Source organism: Carlito syrichta, unplaced genomic scaffold (genome assembly GCF_000164805.1).
Source record: "Carlito syrichta isolate Samal-C Ts95f unplaced genomic scaffold, Tarsius_syrichta-2.0.1 Scaffold301909, whole genome shotgun sequence".
NCBI classification, from domain to species: Eukaryota; Metazoa; Chordata; class Mammalia; order Primates; family Tarsiidae; genus Carlito; species Carlito syrichta.
Window position 1 is genome coordinate 278060 of NW_007246005.1, and position 18454 is coordinate 296513.

Sequence of the window (18454 nt, forward strand, 5' to 3'; positions counted from 1 at the left end):
CCGCCCGCGCCCGCGCTGCGCCTGGACGCGCGTACCGGGGCGCTCAGCGCTCCGCACGGCCTAGATCGGGAGACCACACCAGCGATGTTGCTGCTCGTGGAGGCCACCGACCGGCCCGCCAATGCCAGCCGCCGCCGCGCAGCGCGCGTTTCTGCGCGCGTCTTTGTCACAGATGAGAATGACAATGAGCCTGTCTTCGCCTCACCCTCACGTGTGCGCCTCCCGGAGGACCAGCCGCCCGGGCCCGCGGCGCTGCACGTGGTAGCCCGGGACCCGGACCTGGGCGAGGCCGCTCGTGTGTCCTATCGCCTGGCAGCTGGAGGAGATGGCCACTTCCGGCTACACTCAAGTACTGGTGAGAGTTGGGCCTGGGATTGAGGGTGAGGAGGGTGCTGATGTGGAGGGCGTGCAGGTTTCCACCCACCCGCCTTACCCCTCACGTAGGAGCGCTGTTCGTGGTGCGGCCCTTGGACCGCGAACAGCGAGCTGAGCACATACTGACCGTGGTGGCCTCCGACCATGGCTCCCCACCACGCTCGGCCACGCAAGTTCTGACTGTCAGTGTCGCTGACGTCAACGATGAGGCACCTGCCTTCCAGCAGCAGGAGTACAGCGTCCTCTTGCGTGAGAACAGCCCGCCTGGCACATCTCTGCTCACTCTTCAGGCAACCGACCCCGATCTGGGTAAGATCTGGAGGGATGGACTGGGACGAGAAAGGGCATATTTGCCCTCTAATCACCCTCCATGCTGTTGCTCCCCAGGGGCCAATGGGCAAGTGACTTATGGAGGCATCTCTGGCGAAAGCTTCTCCCTGGACCCTCACACTGGAGTTCTCACGACTCTGCGGGCTCTGGATAGGGAGGAGCAGGAAGAGATCAATCTGACAGGTACATATTAACAGGACCCCAAGGCCTCAAGAGTCTGAGGTAGTATAAACTTGAGTGTTATATGGGTAGAACCTCCTAAGTACTACCTTCTAGAAGTTCAGCATAGCTATGGTTATATTTATGGACTCTTTTGGGGAATCAAGAGTTCGGCATTGTGTAAGGTGAACTGATTTCTAGGCTGTCGCAACTATGATCACAAAAGCTTTTAAATGCATAATGTCACAGCTATGCCTTTTAGCATCCCTCAGATACTGCAGCTATTTAACAAGGAGCATATTGATATTAAGCATAGAGAGGTCAAGTCACTTGCTCAGGCTAATGTAGCTTGGAAATGGCAGAGCTGGGACTTGAACCTAGATGTTTTGATACCTCATTTAGTGTCTTTGAGTTACACCACCATTAATCCAGGATATATCTTGCATGCACCAAGCATGGGAGGTGGGAAGGAAAAGAACATCTTCTGACACACGTATGTTTATGCATGCATGTATATGCCTGGGCGTGTGGAGAGGTGTACATTTTCTGGTTTGTGTGTGCACCTAGTGAACAGGTATGAACACATGTGGTATGGGTTTTTCTATCGGATGAGAGCAGGCTAGACCTCATTTTGCTTCCCCACAGTGTATGCCCGGGATGGAGGCTCGCCCCCGCAGTTAACTCATGTCACAGTGCGTGTGGCTGTGGAGGATGAGAATGACCATGCACCAACCTTTGGGAGTGCCCACCTCTCCCTGGAGGTCCCCGAGGGCCAGGACCCCCAGACCCTCACCATACTTCGGGCCTCTGACCCAGATGTGGGAGCCAACGGACAGCTACAATACCGCATCCTAGGTAAGAGCCATCCCACACTCACTAACCCAGCACCCACTTGCCTGGTTCTTGCTCCTTGTTTGCCGCTGTCAGCCGCACTCAGTGTGCCTAGGTCTCCTTTCCCCTCTTCTTATGTCTTCCACTTTTTTTCTTGCATGTATCGGTGTATCTAGGTATCTCTTTCTATGCCTCTCCAGCTCTTTCTCTCTCTCTATCTCTGTTTTTATCATCCTATTTCTTTTCTTTCTCATTTGTCTCTCCCTGTAGAGAAGTCATTCTCAAACTTTTTGGTCTCAGGAATACTTCAAGTTCTTAATCTTTGAGAACTCTAGAGACTTTTTATGTGGATTATATCAATATTTACTGAATTAGATATTAAAACTGAGACAATTTTAAAATACGATTGTGAAATAAGCCAATGAAGTATACTGCTTGCTGGTATTTCTACATAAGTACAAAGAAATGTTAAGATTTCAGATGACAATTTGTTGGACAGTAATGAGGTTTCAAGATTATAGCAGGCATAACTGAAGGTAACCCGCACAAACTGAATCTCTGAAAACACACATTTTCATGTTCTAAACTTTCTAGAATACTCTAGAAAACACGAGAATACATAATTACACATTCTATTAACCGAGAGATGATATCATCGCATGTCATGTAGCATCTGCAAATTCTACTGCACATTTGTTAGATAATGAGAATGAAAATGCATATAATGTCTTAGTAGTGCTATGAAAATATTTTTGATCTTATGTGCATGGAAGGGTCTCAGGGGACTTCTAGGGGTTCCCAGAAATTACCCACTGAGTGATAACGACTGCTTTATAGTATCTTTCTTTATGGTCTATGTTTCTTTTTTGTTCATTTTAATGTGGGTTTTCTATTTCTGTCTCGCTGCCTTTCTCCCAGTCACACATGCATACATTCTCCCTCTGTCTCTCTGTCTCTCTGTCTCTCTCTCTCTCTCTCTCTCTCTCTCTCTCTCTCTCTGCTGTTGTCTGTAAATCACCCCCAACCCCATGACATATGTATTTTTTTTTTACTTTATTTAATTATAAAATATAGGGTACAAGTCAGGATTAAGTACATGGGTAATGTATGTGCAGGTGAAGTTTGGGGCTCCAACTGATCCTCACTTCCCCTGGTTTAGGATCAGGTACGCTTTGTGTTGTTATGTGCCCCCCACCTTCTTTTCTCCCCAGGCAGTGTCCTGAGACGGCAGATCCTTCTCTTGTGCTATTGTGATTAATGTTTAGGTTGCACTTACAAGTGAGAACATGTGGAATTCAGTTCTTTGTTTCTGTGATAGGTCGCTATGGATGATTCCCATGACACATGTATGTTTATGTGTGTATGCCTTTCTCTGTAGATGGAGATCCTTCAGGAGCCTTTGTCCTAGATCTTGCCTCTGGGGAATTTGGTACCATGAGGCCACTAGACCGTGAGGTGGAGCCAGCATTTCAGCTGAGGATAGAGGCCCGGGATGGAGGCCAGCCAGCTCTCAGTGCTACTCTCCTTGTGACAGTGACAGTGCTGGATGCTAATGACCATGCTCCAGCCTTTCCTGTGCCTGCCTACTCTGTGGAGGTGCCTGAGGATGTGCCTGCAGGGACCTTGCTGCTGCAGCTACAGGCTCATGACCCTGATGCTGGGGCCAATGGCCGTGTGACCTACTACCTGGGTGCAGGTACTGCAGGAGCCTTTCTGCTGGAGCCCAGTTCTGGGGAGCTGCGCACAGCTGCAACCCTGGACAGAGAACAGTGTCCCAGCTACACCTTTTCTGTGAGTGCAGTGGATGGTGCAGCTGCTGGACCCCTGAGCACCACAGTGCCTGTCACCATCACAGTGCGTGATGTCAACGATCATGCACCCACCTTCCCCACCAGTCCTCTACGCCTGCGCTTGCCCCGCCCAGGCCCCAGCCTCAGTACCCCAACCCTGGCTCTAGCCACACTGCGAGCTGAAGATCGGGATGCTGGTGCCAATGCCTCTATTCTGTACCGGCTGGCAGGCACACCACCCCCTGGCACCACTGTGGATTCCTACACTGGAGAAATTCGTGTGGCCCGCTCCCCTGTAGCTCTGGGCCCCCGGGATCGTGTCCTCTTTGTTGTGGCTACCGACCTTGGCCGTCCAGCTCGCTCTGCCACTGGTGTGATCATTGTTGGACTGCAGGGGGAATCTGAGCGTGGACCCCGCTTTCCCCGGGCAAGTAGTGAGGCTACACTCCGTGAGAATGCACCCCCAGGTGGGTACCCAGACATGTCTCCCAGATTTTTATCTCTGTATGGGCTGGAGTTACTCCCTGAAAATGTCCCCCAAACTCTCTCTAGTGCTCACAGTCCAACCAATACCTTCCTCTCTGCAGGGACTCCTATTGTCTCCCCTAAGGCTGTCCACGCAGGGGGTTCAAATGGACCCATCACCTACAGCATTCTCAGTGGGAATGAAAAAGGGACGTTCTCCATCCAACCTAGTACAGGTAAGGGATTGGACCAGCGGCTTTGTGAAGGATAGATTCCTGAGGAAGAAGCTCCTTTGGGCCAGAGGGGGCTTTGATTAGGGAAGGGCTGCCCTTGAGTAGGGGGCCTCAGAGAGGGAGACTCCAGGACAACTAAAGGGGGCTGTCAGTGATGCATTCTTCCACCCCCCAGGAGCCATCACGGTTCGCTCTGCAGAGGGGCTGGACTTTGAGGTGAGCCCCCGGCTGCGACTGGTGCTGCAGGCAGAGAGTGGAGGAGCCTTTGCCTTCTCTGTGCTGACCCTGACCCTGCAAGATGCCAATGACAATGCTCCCCGTTTCCTGCGGCCCCACTATGTGGCCTTCCTGCCTGAGTCCCGGCCCTTGGAGGGGCCCTTGCTGCAGGTGTGGGGTGTGATGGCAAGATGGGGGGTAGGGCTGATCATACTTGTCTATGGCCAGGCCTGTGCCAGCAGCCTCCTACCCTCCCCAGGTGGAGGCAGATGACCTGGATCAAGGCTCCGGAGGACAGATCTCCTACAGTCTGGCTGCGTCCCAGCCAGCACGGGGATTGTTCCACGTAGACCCAGCCACAGGCACTATCACTACCACAGCCATCTTGGACCGTGAGATTTGGGCCGAAACACGGTGAGGCCTGGCCCTGTGGACCTGAGACCCCATCCTGGATCTGTCCAGTTTCAAACCCTGCCTTGCATCCCCCTAAGTCCCTAAGCCAGGCCTTGAATTCCCAACCTCAAGCTCCATTCTGAGTCCTCTTAGCCCTACTCAGGCTTTCCCCTTATCCCCATGCACCACCCGATGATTGTTTCTTATATCCAGGCTGGTACTGATGGCCACAGACAGAGGAAGCCCAGCCCTGGTGGGCTCAGCTACTCTGACGGTGATGGTCATCGACACCAATGACAACCGTCCCACCATCCCTCAGCCCTGGGAGCTCCGAGTATTGGAAGGTGAGGGCTGGGTAAAGTGAGAGGTATAAAATGTGACAGAAAAGCACTATTCCCCACTCTGGGGGTCTGGGGATGCCTTGGACCATGCCAAACACACTTGCCCCTTGTATTGCAGATGCGTTATTGGGCTCAGAGATTGCACAGGTAACAGGGAATGATGTGGACTCAGGACCAGTGCTGTGGTATGTGCTCAGCCCATCTGGGCCCCAAGATCCCTTTAGTGTTGGCCGCTATGGAGGCCGCGTCTCTCTCACGGGCCCCCTGGATTTTGAGCAGTGTGACCGCTACCACCTGCAGCTACTGGCACATGATGGGCCTCACGAGGGCCATGCCAACCTCACGGTGCTTGTGGAGGATGTCAATGACAATGCACCTGCCTTCTCACAGAGCCTCTACCAGGTATTTACACCCCGAATGCCCCCACACCTGGCCCCAGGGTTGTACTTGTTGGAGGAAAGTGTCAGAGTTAGAAACAGCTGAGGTGGGCTGGATGTTGGAGCTCATCTGGGGATGGGAGGGTGCCATCTCAGACAAGCCTTCCAAGTCCTGTGGACTATGTCCATATTTTTGCATCTTGTGCCCAGAAAGGGGAGCAGGTGGGCCATTTGAATACTATGAAGTATGGGCTACAGGCTGGAATGGATGTCAAGCAGGGCTCATGGGATCAAACTGCACAGCACAGGTTGAGTGGGCAGCAGGGCCACTGGGAAGTTTGGTTTTGAATACTCTTCCTCATACCTCAGGTGTCGCTGCTTGAGCACACACCCCCAGGTAGTGCTATTTTCTCCGTCTCTGCCACTGACCGGGACTCAGGTGCCAACGGTCACATCACCTACCACCTGGCTTCGCCTGCTGAGGGCTTCAGTGTTGACCCCAACAATGGTGCGTCTTTCCCTGAATCTGCCCTGTCTTTGACTTTGTTGGGCCATGTTCTGACCTCTTTCCTAGAATTTGTTACTCAAACTTTTGACTCCTGTATCTCTGACTCAGGGAGGACACTTTCTCCCCTCCGACTTTATTATAAGCCCTTTCTTGATGGTATGTCTAGAAGCCGTTCCCTAAGCTTTGAATCCTTGAAGCCATCCCACAATCTTCTGGCACACTGGCCGTTCCTTGGAGTCTGTCTGCCAAAGCCATTTCCTAGGCTCTGAAGGGTCACTCTTCTGATCAACTACAGCCTCTACTGAATACATGTTTTTTTCTCTTTCCTTCTCATCTCAGGGACCCTGTTCACAACAGTGGGAACAGTGGCCTTGGGCCATGAGGGGCCAGGAGTGGTGGATGTGGTTCTGGAAGCACAGGACCATGGGGCTCCAGGCCGAGCAACACAAGCCACAGTGCATGTGCAACTGCAGGACCAGAATGACCATGCCCCAAGCTTTACATTGCCGCACTACCGTGTGGCTGTGACTGAAGATCTGCCCCCTGGCTCCACCCTGCTCACCCTGGAGGCCACAGATGCTGACAGAAGCCGCATCCATGCCGTTGTGGACTACAGCATCATCAGTGGCAACCGTGGCCGAGTCTTCCAGTTGGAACCCCGGCTGGCTGAGGCTGGGGAGGGTGTTGGACTAGGACCCCAGGCACTGGGCTGCTTGGTGTTGCTTGAAGCTTTAGATTTTGAAAGTCTGACACAGTACAATCTAACTGTGGCTGCAGCCGACCGGGGGCAGCCACCCCGCAGCTCAACCGTGCCCGTCACTGTCACTGTACTAGATGTCAATGACAACCCTCCTGTCTTTACCCAAGCATCCTACCGTGTGGCAGTACCCGAGGACACGCCTGTTGGAGCTGAGCTGCTACGTGTGGAGGCCTCTGATGCTGACCCTGGCCCTCATGGCCTTGTGCATTTCACCGTCAGTTCAGGCGACCCACTGGGGCTCTTTGAGCTGGATGAGAGCTCAGGCGCCTTGCGACTGGCCCACACCCTGGACTGTGAGACCCAGGCTCAACATCAGCTTGTAGTCCAAGCTGCTGACCCCGCTGGTGCACACTTTGCTTTGGCACCAGTGACAGTCGAGGTCCAAGATGTGAATGACCATGGCCCAGCTTTCCCACTGAACTTGTTCAGCACCAGCCTGGCAGAGAACCAGCCTCCAGGCACTCTGGTGACCACTCTGCATGCGATCGATGGGGATGCTGGGGCTTTTGGGAGGCTCCGCTATAGCCTGTTGGAGGCTGGACCAGGGCCTGAGGGCCGTGAGGCATTTGCACTGAACAGCTCAACGGGGGAGTTGCGTGCACGCGTGCCCTTTGACTATGAGCACACAGGAAGCTTCTGGCTGCTGGTGGGTGCTGCCGATGCTGGGAATCTCTCAGCCTCTGTTACTGTGTCAGTGCTGGTGACTGGAGAGGATGAATATGACCCCGTATTCCTGGCTCCAGCTTTCCACTTCCAAGTGCCAGAAGGCGCCCGTCGTGGTCACAGTCTGGGTCATGTACAGGCCACAGATGAGGATGGGGGTGCCGATGGCCTTGTTCTCTATTCCCTGGCCACCTCTTCCCCCTATTTTGGTATCAACCAGACTACAGGTGCCCTGTACCTGCAGGTAGATAGTCGGGCACCAGGCAGTGGAGCAGCCACCTCCGGGGGTGGGGGCCGGACTCGGCGTGAGGCACCACGGGAGCTGAGGCTGGAGGTGGTAGCACGGGGGCCTCTGCCTGGTTCCCGAAGTGCCACAGTGCCTGTGACCGTGGATATCACCCACACTGCACTTGGCCTGGCACCTGACCTCAACCTGCTATTGGTGGGAGCTGTGGCTGCCTCCTTGGGAGTTGTGGTGGTGCTTGCACTGGCAGCCCTGGTCCTAGGACTCATTCGGGCCCGTAGCCGCAAGGCTGAGGCAGCCCCTGGCCCAATGTCACAGGCAGCGCCCCTAGCCAGTGGCTCTCTGCAGAAGCTGGGCCGGGAGCCACCCAGTCCACCACCCTCAGAGCATCTATATCACCAGACTCTTCCCAGCTATGGTGGGCCAGGAGCTGGAGGACCCTATCCCCGTGGTGGCTCCCTGGACCCTTCACACTCAAGTGGTCGAGGCTCAGCAGAGGCTGCGGAGGATGACGAGATCCGCATGATCAATGAGTTCCCCCGTGTGGCCAGTGTAGCCTCCTCTCTGGCTGCCCGTGGCCCTGACTCGGGCATCCAGCAGGATGCAGATGGACTGAGTGACACATCCTGTGAGCCACCTGCCCCTGACACCTGGTATAAGGGCCGAAAAGCAGGGCTGCTGCTTCCAGGTGCAGGAGCCACTCTGTACCGAGAGGAGGGGCCCCCAGCCACTGCCACAGCCTTCCTGGGGGGCTGTGGCCTGAGCCCTGCACCCACTGGGGACTATGGCTTTCCAGCAGATGGCAAACCATGTGTGGCAGGTGCACTGACAGCCATTGTGGCTGGCGAGGAGGAGCTCCGTGGCAGCTATAACTGGGACTACCTGCTGAGTTGGTGCCCTCAGTTCCAGCCACTAGCCAGTGTCTTCACAGAGATTGCTCGGCTCAAGGATGAAGCTCGGCCGTGTCCCCCAGCTCCTCGTATTGACCCACCACCCCTCATCACTGCCGTGGCCCACCCAGGAGCCAAGTCTGTGCCCCCCAAGCCAGCAAGCACCACTGCAGCCCGGGCCATCTTCCCACCAGCCTCTCACCGCTCCCCCATCAGCCACGAGGGCTCCCTGTCCTCAGCTGCCATGTCCCCCAGCTTCTCACCCTCTCTGTCACCTCTGGCTGCTCGCTCACCTGTTGTCTCACCATTTGGAGTGGCCCAGGGTCCCTCAGCCTCAGCACTCAGTGCAGAGCCCGGCCTGGAGCCGCCTGATGACACGGAGCTGCACATCTAGCTGTGGCCCAGGCTGGGCTCTGACCTGGGATGCGCACAGTGTCCCCAATGCAGGCCCCATTCTGAGCCTGCCCTGGGCAGCCTCCGACCATGACTGGCCACGGGGAGGCCGCCACCAGCCCCCAGCTCTTCACTTCAAACTCCCCAGCCCCTTCAGAGCACTAGGATCACAGAGGCCTATTGGTGACTTACCTGTGGCCAGTTCCCAATGTGGGGAGAAATATGAAGGAGGTGAGGGCTTACTGCCCTGTGCCAGCATCCTGAGATGGAGCTGAGACTTTATTTATTGGGGGGTGGGAAATGGAGGAGGTCCCTCCAATGTCTTTGGACCCAGCTCCTTTGGGTTCCACTGACACCCCTGCCCCTGCCCAGAACCAAGTGCCAATTCTCACTCTGGAGCCTTAATAAACTGCAGTTTGTATCCAGTCTCCGGCTCTGTTCTGTGGGGTGACTGGAAGACCCCTGGCACAGAATTGTGGACATCTCAGGAGGTGCAGAGGGGTGGTGGACATGTGGCATCCAGAGTGGGGATGGCAGTAGGAGTTCAGGAGCCTCTCCTGAGCCTGATTATAACAACTCTTCATTTGGGTGGGGTGGGACCTTGGGAATGACCAGCCTGAGGGTCTTAAAAAAGACCAGCCAGATGGTTTATTTGTTTTTCTTGTACCACTAAATATCCACATTATAATAAGAGCTCGCATTTGTTGAGCCTTTGCCATGTCAGTCTCTGCCAGTGGTTTGCCTGCTTTATCTCAGTGCAGAATTTCAGTTTCACAGAACAAGATGTGGGAACCATCATGTAGACTGTTTTTTGGGAGAGCCAGGCTGTGAGGGAAACAAGATCAACCAATGCTTGAGGAGTTCATCGGATTGAGGAAATTGTAAAGAAGAATGTGATCAATGAGAGGGGTTTCAGAGCATGGGTGCTAGCTAGTAAATATAGTTCCAGGGTCCCAGCTCCATGGGAAATGTTTGGTTCTGAGGAAAGTAGCGGGGTCAAGGGACAGGAGGAAGATTAATTTTAATGGGCGTGTGGAAATGCAATAGCTTGAAAGAACATAAGGTTATAGTTTAAGAAAGGATGCTATAATTATAGTTTCAAAGGTAGAGCAATTCTAAGAGATGGTAGGACCAAGGTATAGTCATGGGACTGGTTTGCTTAGGTGAAGTGAAGGTAATGCTCATTGGGTTTGGTGAGATTAAAGAAATGGGAGGTTAGGGTGTTGAATGGGTTTCTTACCAAGATATTTTGATCATCTAAGTCAAATGATAGCAGAAGTCAGGGTGGATAGAAAGGCTAGGTGCCAAAATTCTCAGAATGGGGATATAATCTATATTACAATAGATATCAACGGCCTGTAGGACAACAGCAAGATTAGAGAGATGGAAGGGGATGGATGTATCTCAAAGATAATTGAGGTCAAACCAAGGGATTTTACATAAGTACTGGATTAATGACTTTGGAAGTTAAAATGACACTGCTGACACCCTCTTCCATATGGAATTTTGGAAGAAAGAAATCTTAAGAACGCCGAGAAAGAAGCTGAGTCCTCAGCGTTTTAACTCTCATTGAAAATCTTCTTGGAAGGACCTCAATTATAAATGGTCAACTCAAACATTCTTGAGGGCTTTGAGTTACTATTAGGAAGAAGCAGAAGTCTGGATTTGTTTTATTCATCTGAACCCCCTAAACAATAATGCAAGATTCCTCCATGGTTCTTGGAACAATGTTATTTTCCTCAAAAACCTTGGGTACCCATAATAAACAGGACCCCAGCTGATTGTGGATTTCCTTGGGGACCACTGAAAATCAGAACTGATTTGAATTAAAGGATCCTGGTCTTGCTAAAGCTCCAGTCTGCTCATAAATTTAATCCTAAAATGATCATGAGATTGATAATACAGGGAGACAGTGTAAAGAAGGAGGAAAAATAATTTTTTCCTGGACGCTGGGTGCGATCGCTCATGCCTGTAATCTCAGCACTTTCGGAGGTGGAGGTGAGAGGACTGTCTGAGTCCAGGGGTTCGAGAACAGTCTGGGCAAATTGGTGAGACCTCGTTTCTACAATAAATCAAAAAATTAGCCAGGCGTGGTGGCACATGCCTATGGTTCCAGCTACTTGGAAGGCTGAGGCAGAAGGACTGCCTGAACCCAGCAGCAGGTCAAGGCTGTAGTGGCCATGAGGATGCCACTGCACTCCAGCCTGGGTAACAGAGTGAGACTCCAACTCAAAAAAAAAAAAAGGAATTTTTGTTTCACTGCACTGAGGCAGATCACTTTAACATAATAGTCTCTGTATTATAAATGAAGAAGCCTAGGCATTGAGACGTTAAGCTATTTTCCTGATACCATACAGCTAGGAAGAACTCGTCTATGGGCCTCCAGAGCCCACTCCCTTGTGGTGACTCCCAGACTCAGGCAGCAGGTAAGGAGCCCTGGGTTTACCCAGTGCTTAACGGGCCAGAGTGGAAGAATCCAAGCAGCAGCCCCAACCTTGCCCAGCATTCGTGACCACCCATACAAGGGAGGAGCCAGCACCAGCACCGTCACTAGTTACTAGGCAGAAAGGTGGTGGTGGAATGTAGCGCTCATGTGATCTGTCACATGACAGCAGATCTGCAGAAAGGCAGAATGGGACTCCGAGCCTGGTAAGAAATTAGGGAGGCCTGGGAGAAGGGGATCATGTTGGAGGGAATACATGTTGGAGGGTGGGAACACAATGACAATCCAGCTCCCGCAGAAACCCACCTGCCACCCCTACAGGCTCCTATGGTTCCTTGCCCTCATTCTCTCTGGCAAATGCAGTTACAGCCCGGAGCCTGATCAGCAAAGGACGTGAGTTAACTTAGCACTGACTGTCCCTTTTTCAATGCTCTGTTTTGCACCTACCATCCTGGTCCCAAGCTTTCCTCACCCCCATGCCAGCTGCTAGAGTCCACTCCATAGCCTCATCCCCAGATTCCCAGACTCAGTCCCCTATCATTCATCTCCTGTGAATAGTCTCAGCTCCTAATGAAACTTCCCATAACCAGTGATTTTCCATCCCCACCCTAACCAAGTCATGTCCCTGACCCCTGTCCCTACTACAGGATACCCCCAGGCTGGGTGTCCCTGGGCCGAGCGGACCCTGAGGAAAAGCTGAGTCTCACCTTTGCCCTGAGACAACAGAACCTGGAGAGACTCTCGGAGCTGGTACAAGCTGTGTCGGATCCCAGCTCTCCTCACTATGGTGCCTATTGGGATTGGGGACAAGAAGCGGGGGTGCAGTAGAGGGACGCAGGGCTGGGCTAGGCCTGGGATGGTGCAGATCATGTCAAGATCATGTATCAAGGCCTGCCAGACATCTGTGTTCCTTGGGCTAGAAACCTAAAAGCAGACATGGTTCAGAGCACAGGTTTTATGATCAAATCTGGATTCAAATTCTGATTCCACTGTTTACTAGCTAGCAGGCAAATGGAGAAATAGCATCTGTACATATGGGAGCTTTTCAACTCAAGTTCCTTCTCCCACCCACAAATCCACTCTCATTTTCTTCTCTGTTCAGACACTAAGGCTGCCAGTTCCAACTCCTAAAAGGTTTCTTGGTTAGTCTACTTCTCACAGTCCCTCCTTGCGACCAACTTGGTTGTTTATTCATTCCTGGACTACTGCCCAGCCCCTTCATCCTTCACTGGTCTCCTCCCCACACCCACCCTCCACTGTAGTCCCCACTCTGCTTCAAAATAGTCTCTCCAAGGGTTAAACTGAATTGTATCCTTCCCCTGGTTAAAGACCTACATGCCAGGGAAAATGTGTGCGTTTTAATGGTGGAGGTGAGGGAGGGGGGCAGTCTCAGATTCACTCAAGAGACAGGCAGTAATGTGCATTGCTCTGTGCAGGAAGTAGTGACTCACCATCATGTTACATGTAAAATCAACACGTATGAAAATTTGAGCTAAATTAAAAGGTATCTTATAATTGCTGTCAAAACTTTTGAAAACATTTATTGGAGATAAAATTAAAATGGAAAATTTAAATGTATTAACCTCATTTGTGTTTCATGGTCATGGCAGTGCATGCTTTGGTGCATTTGCAACTTACTGGCCTTTGGGGTAAATCCATATTCTTGGCCATGGCATTCTAAGTCTCTCTAGCCTTTTCCTCTCCTGCCCCTCAAGTGTATCCTGCAGCTGCACAACCCCCCTTTACCCTGTCCCAGGCTCACTAGAAAGTCCTGATGTCTCACAGTTGAGGTCCAAAGAGGGAAGCTTGGGAAAGCAATGAATGAAGGCAAGAGCCTCTTCTGAATCCCTGCAGGAAAATACCTAACCCTAGAGGATGTGGCTGAGCTGGTCCGGCCATCCCCACTGACCCTCCTCACGGTCCAGAAATGGCTCCTGGCAGCTGGAGTCTGGAGCTGCCATTCAGTGACCACACAGGACTTTCTGACTTGTTGGCTGAGCGTCCGGTGAGAGGAAATGATTGCTCCATGGAGGGTACCAATCATCCCATCAGGGAGACTAGTTGAGAGCTTGCTGGGGGCTTGTGGATGGGAGCTAATGCATGGGGAGATGATTACCGACTGCTCAGTGATGTTCAGACAGCCTCCTCTGCTCTGTTTCGAGCTTTCTGACGTCTGTTCTCTGATCTCTGACCTCCAGACAGGCAGAGTTGCTGCTCTCTGGAGCTGAGTTTCATCATTATGTGGGAGGACCTGCGAAGACCCATGTTGTAAGGTCCCCACATTCCTACCAGCTCCCACAGGGCTTGGCACCCCATGTGGACTTTGGTAATGCCCAATGGGTTTGGTGAGAGTTGGGGCAGACAGATCCAGGGGCTGAAGAAGTTTAGATGTCATGGGGGGGGTTGGGGTAGGGTCAGTGGTAAGGTGGGTGTTGGAGTCTGTAAAATCTCTTCCTCAAGTCTGACCCCTCTCTACAGTGGGGGGACTGCACCGTTTTCCCCCAACATCATCCCTGAGGCAACGCCCTGAGCCACAGGTGGCAGGGCACATGGGCCTGCATCTGGGGGTGACCCCATCCGTGATCCGTGAGCGATACAACTTGTCAGCCCAAGATGTGGGCTCTGGCACCAGCAATAACAGTCAGGCCTGTGCCCAGGTGAGCCAAGCAGAAAGCTCCAGGGTCTTCACAGCCTTTCCCATGGTATCCTCAGTGTTTTACCACCCTAGGGCTTACCCTTTTTTACTATGATCCCTTCTCTGACTTCCTCCATAGTTCCTGGAGCAGTATTTCCATGGATCAGACCTGGCTGAGTTCATGCATCTTTTTGGTAGCAACTTTGCACACCAGGCATCAGTAGCCCGTGTGATTGGACAACAAGGCCGGGGCCGGGCCGGAATTGAAGCCAGTCTAGATGTGCAGTACCTGATGAGTGCTGGTGCCAACATTTCCACCTGGGTCTACAGTAGCCCTGGTACTACCAAGGGAACCGGCTGGGGGAGAAGAGGGGAAGTGGGTGTTATCTCTGAGGGAATGCCTGAGCTGGAGGGGGATCCTGACAACCCCTCAATGGAAAAAAAATGCAGGCCGGCATGAGGGACAAGAGCCCTTCCTGCAGTGGCTCCTGCTGCTCAGTAATGAGTCAGTCCTGCCACATGTGCATACTGTGAGCTATGGTGACGACGAGGACTCCCTCAGCAGCACCTACATCCAACGAGTCAACACTGAGTTCATGAAGGCTGCCGCTAGGGGTCTCACCCTGCTCTTTGCCTCAGGTGAACTCCTACCCTAAACTTAGACATTCCCACACCCCACCCCCAACCTGGCAGCTTTGACCCCACAGTGACCCCTGACTCATCGTTTGACTTCAGATCCTCAACAGAAACCACTAACTTAACCTCTACACCCTGGCCTCCTACAGTAACAATTGACACCTGAATTTCCTCTCTTGGTATGTGGTTCCTCTGAAACCACATACCAAGCTCTGAGTGATAAACTTGGTTTCTCTCCCAGGTGACAGTGGAGCTGGATGTTGGTCAACCTCTGGAAGACACAAGTTCCGTCCTAGCTTCCCTGCCTCCAGGTAAGCACTCCAGCTCACCACTTACCACAACCTTTCACCTGTGACCTCATGATCTAGAACATTTGTCTTGACCCCATTAAGATGTTTCTGTGGCTCAGCCCTCAGTTTTACCTGTCCTGTTTGCTGCCTCCCCCATCTCTTCTTGTAGGTCCCAGGCCCCAAGTCTCCTGAGTGGGATACAATTCACATTGTTCCTCATCCTAAGTCCCCAGGCATTTTAGTGGAGGATTTGGTGGGTATTCTGTAAAGAAAAGTGTGCAGAGTCATCTGAGGTCATGCCTTGAGGGTTTAAAACCTCTTAATTAATTCCACATACATGCCTCCCACATAGTTTAGCTCTTCCAGCAAGACCCAGGCCATCTTCACCCATCCCACACATCTTGGAGGTCCCCTTGGGTCCTCTACTATATGAATGATGTCTTCTGCCCTCAGCCCCTATGTCACCACAGTGGGAGGCACCTCCTTCCAGAATCCTTTCCTCGTCACAAATGAGATTGTTGACTTTATCAGTGGTGGTGGCTTCAGCAATGTGTTCCCACGGCCTTCATACCAGGTATATATATGTACATTTGTTGGATGTATGGTAAGGGTAGGCATGGGGGATCCTCAGTTCTGACTGCTAAGCAGGCCACAGGCCAATGCTCACTTAAAAATGCCTTTCAGGAGGAAGCTGTAGCCCAGTTCCTGAGCTCTAGCCCCCACCTGCCACCATCCAGTTACTACAATGCCAGTGGTCGTGCCTATCCAGATGTGGCTGCACTTTCTGATGGCTACTGGGTAGTCAGTAACAGTGTGCCCATTCCATGGGTGTCTGGAACCTCAGTGAGTATCAGCCTGTCTCCAGCCCCCTATTCAAAAACTACCCACAAGACCTTGTGCACTGAACCCCCAATCTTTAGAGACCACTGATCCCTTCAAACATCCCTCCCTAAAAATCTAATCACTCTGAGCTCCTGACTGCTACTTGCCCTTTCACCTTGTAGGCTTCCACTCCAGTGTTTGGGGGGCTCCTCTCTTTGATTAATGAGCACAGAATCCTCAGTGGCCGCCCCCCTCTTGGCTTTCTCAACCCAAGGCTCTACCAGCAGCATGGGGAAGGACTCTTTGATGTAAGTGTGGAAGGGAAGGGTGTGGATGTTTTCATACAACAATGGGAAGTGCTAAGATAAACTTGGGGACCATTCTGATTGTGTGGGACAGCCTCTGAAATGTGAATACAGGGTGAGGAGGTATACTCTGTTAGTATCAGCATGCCCAATCTAATGCCCACCTCCTCCCTAGGTAACCCATGGCTGCCATGAGTCCTGTTTGAATGAAGAGGTGGAAGGTCAGGGTTTCTGCTCTGGCCCTGGCTGGGATCCTGTGACAGGCTGGGGAACGCCCAACTTCCCAGCTCTGCTGAAGATACTACTCAACCCTTAACCTTGTGCTGCCAGAAGAGCTGGCCCGCCCCCTCCCTGCAGCTGGTGGTCCAGGCTCTTATCTCCGCCCTGTTGGAAGCCCTGCTGAACCCTTAATTGTTGACTGCTGCAGACAGCTTATCTCCCTAACCCTGAAATGCTGAGTTTGATTTGACCTCAAACGCTGCCACGCTTCATCCTACTCAGGTCTTCCTGTTTCTTCCTCAGGTTCCTAAACAAGATGGTATAACTAGCATTTTGGGGCTGTCTCCTCCTCCCCGCTTTATCTTCCTCTTCCCAGCCAGGCTTTTCCAAAGCATTCTCTATTTTACTTCATATTCACCCCTCAGTTCATTGCAATTACATGGCTGCTTTCACCTTTTGCTTTTTCCTACCCTAACACCGAGAAACAACGGCCTCCAGTACACACTTCCCAATCTTTGCTTTATGGCGTTTCCATCATAGTTGCCCACTCCCTCTCCTTCTTTAGCTTCCAGGATTCAACGTCTCTGACCACTCCTGTCTTTATCCTTCATGGACTTCTCTTTCTCTGCTTCCTCACGGAATGCTGGTATTCTTCATTTCTCCGTCCTTTATCTTTTGCTCTTCCCACTTTACTCACTGTCCCCTGGAACAAATCATTGGCATCTACAACCATCACCATCTCACTAAATTGAGATTTTCTATACAGTAGTGATCGATACCTCAAATGTAAGATGTGAGATACTGAACACTTTATCTTCCTCCTTTCCCACCCCAACTATTCTATTTATTGTTTCTTCTTGGTAAATGATGCTATGCTTCTTCTAGCTGAGCCAGAAACCTGTGTCATCCTTGACTCTTACTTCCTTCACTTCTCCCTCAACCTTCAATCAGCAAGTCCTACTGACTTTACCTCTTAAATATATCTTTATCAATTCACAAGTCCCTCCAATTATATTTCCTAACCATATCAAGAACTTATTCAGTTCTCTCCATCCCCACTGCTACTACATTAGCTTAGAGCCATATGATCTCCTGAATTATGAAGGTCCTTGAACAGTGTCCTTACTTCCTGCCAGTTCCTACACCATCTTCCAGAGTAAAATGCAAATCCCATCAGGGCATTTTCTTGATAAAAACTCTTCAAGGATTTCATCATGGCTCACTAACCGTCCTTGCTATTTGTTCCTGAATAAGAAATCCTTTTTCCTCTCCCCTCCCCAACCCTCAAGGAACTCTCACCATTGCTCAAGCTGTTTTGTTCCTTTAACACCACCCTTGATACGACTGCCTGGTTGATTTAAGGGATTCTTTTAAGACTCAGCTCAGAACGTTTTGTGAACGTTGATTTGGGTATGGCAGAAAAATCGTGGATTTTCTAAACCAAACCTGTTTTAACGTTGGTTCTGATATAGACTAGGAGAGAGCCTTGGGCAAGTAAGTTTATCTCCCTGACCCTGTTTCCTTATCTGTGAAATGGGAATATCAAAACCTGCCTTTCATAATAAATAAGTGGAATAATGCTGATTGAGTGCCTGGTACTTAGAAGTGGGCAGATGTTAATTCCCTTCCTCCCTTGCACTAATGGCCATACAGTATTGACGTTGCCAGTTTACTTGTTTGCCTCCTTCTCAAGACCGACTAGAATCCTGCCCTTTGTAACTTTTTATTCCCAGGTCCTAGCTCAGGAGTTGGCAAATAAGAATTAAATAAATGTCTGCTGATTGAAATTCTCACGGCTTCCACTTGCTGTGCTTTTTGCAATGTTGTTGACTCGGGCTAAAAGCGCTCCCTCTCCACCCCCAGTGGCACAGTGTACCGCCCTCCTGCTGCTCTCCCCTCTCGGGCAGTGGCGGGGAGCGGGGGCTTTCCTAATCCACTACGAACCCTTCAGGGGCTAACTAAGGGAACTGGAAAGGATGTATCCATAATCTAGGGACGTCAAGGTCTCTGAGCGTCCCCAGACTCGCAGAACAGTCCCGGATGTACTCTGGTTTCCACCCCGCAGAACCGCCGCGAAGCAACGTCGAGGGAGGGTGGAACGGCGACTGCAGGACAGTTCGCCAAGGCTTGGCCACC

At 51.6% G+C, this 18454-nt stretch overlaps 3 protein-coding genes across 4 annotated transcripts in view; all 3 read left to right on the plus strand.

Moving 5' to 3' along the window:
• Positions 1 to 9394, plus strand: part of DCHS1 (dachsous cadherin-related 1) — a 20143-nt gene extending 10749 nt beyond the window's left edge. Inside the window, exons 10-21 of the mRNA XM_021711187.1 lie at positions 6 to 355; positions 445 to 684; positions 763 to 888; positions 1510 to 1719; positions 3074 to 3952; positions 4073 to 4186; positions 4359 to 4570; positions 4659 to 4813; positions 5006 to 5136; positions 5252 to 5535; positions 5880 to 6018; positions 6358 to 9394. Of these exons, the coding sequence (XP_021566862.1) occupies positions 6 to 355; positions 445 to 684; positions 763 to 888; positions 1510 to 1719; positions 3074 to 3952; positions 4073 to 4186; positions 4359 to 4570; positions 4659 to 4813; positions 5006 to 5136; positions 5252 to 5535; positions 5880 to 6018; positions 6358 to 8969 (5452 nt within the window). The 3' untranslated portion in view covers positions 8970 to 9394. The remainder of the gene's footprint in view (positions 1 to 5; positions 356 to 444; positions 685 to 762; positions 889 to 1509; positions 1720 to 3073; positions 3953 to 4072; positions 4187 to 4358; positions 4571 to 4658; positions 4814 to 5005; positions 5137 to 5251; positions 5536 to 5879; positions 6019 to 6357) is intronic.
• Positions 9395 to 11545: 2151 nt separating this feature from the next.
• TPP1 (tripeptidyl peptidase 1) lies at positions 11546 to 18109 on the plus strand. 2 transcript variants are annotated; one of them, XM_008055652.2, is made up of 13 exons: positions 11546 to 11617; positions 11733 to 11804; positions 12059 to 12198; positions 13266 to 13416; positions 13610 to 13737; positions 13890 to 14068; positions 14186 to 14384; positions 14497 to 14685; positions 14924 to 14993; positions 15426 to 15546; positions 15657 to 15815; positions 15977 to 16102; positions 16275 to 18109. In XM_008055652.2, the coding sequence occupies exons 1-13, from the start codon at positions 11574 to 11576 to the stop codon at positions 16413 to 16415; spliced, it is 1719 nt and encodes a 572-aa protein (XP_008053843.1). In that variant the 5' UTR covers positions 11546 to 11573; the 3' UTR covers positions 16416 to 18109. The 2 variants fall into 2 exon arrangements, with proteins under 2 accessions (XP_008053843.1, XP_021566863.1); XM_021711188.1 differs by having other exon boundaries at positions 11611 to 11804; positions 16275 to 17035.
• Positions 18110 to 18358: 249 nt separating this feature from the next.
• The window catches only part of TAF10 (TATA-box binding protein associated factor 10), a 1469-nt gene continuing 1373 nt past the window's right edge, over positions 18359 to 18454 (plus strand). Inside the window, exon 1 of the mRNA XM_008055659.2 lies at positions 18359 to 18443. Within this exon, the coding sequence (XP_008053850.2) occupies positions 18359 to 18443 (85 nt within the window). The remainder of the gene's footprint in view (positions 18444 to 18454) is intronic.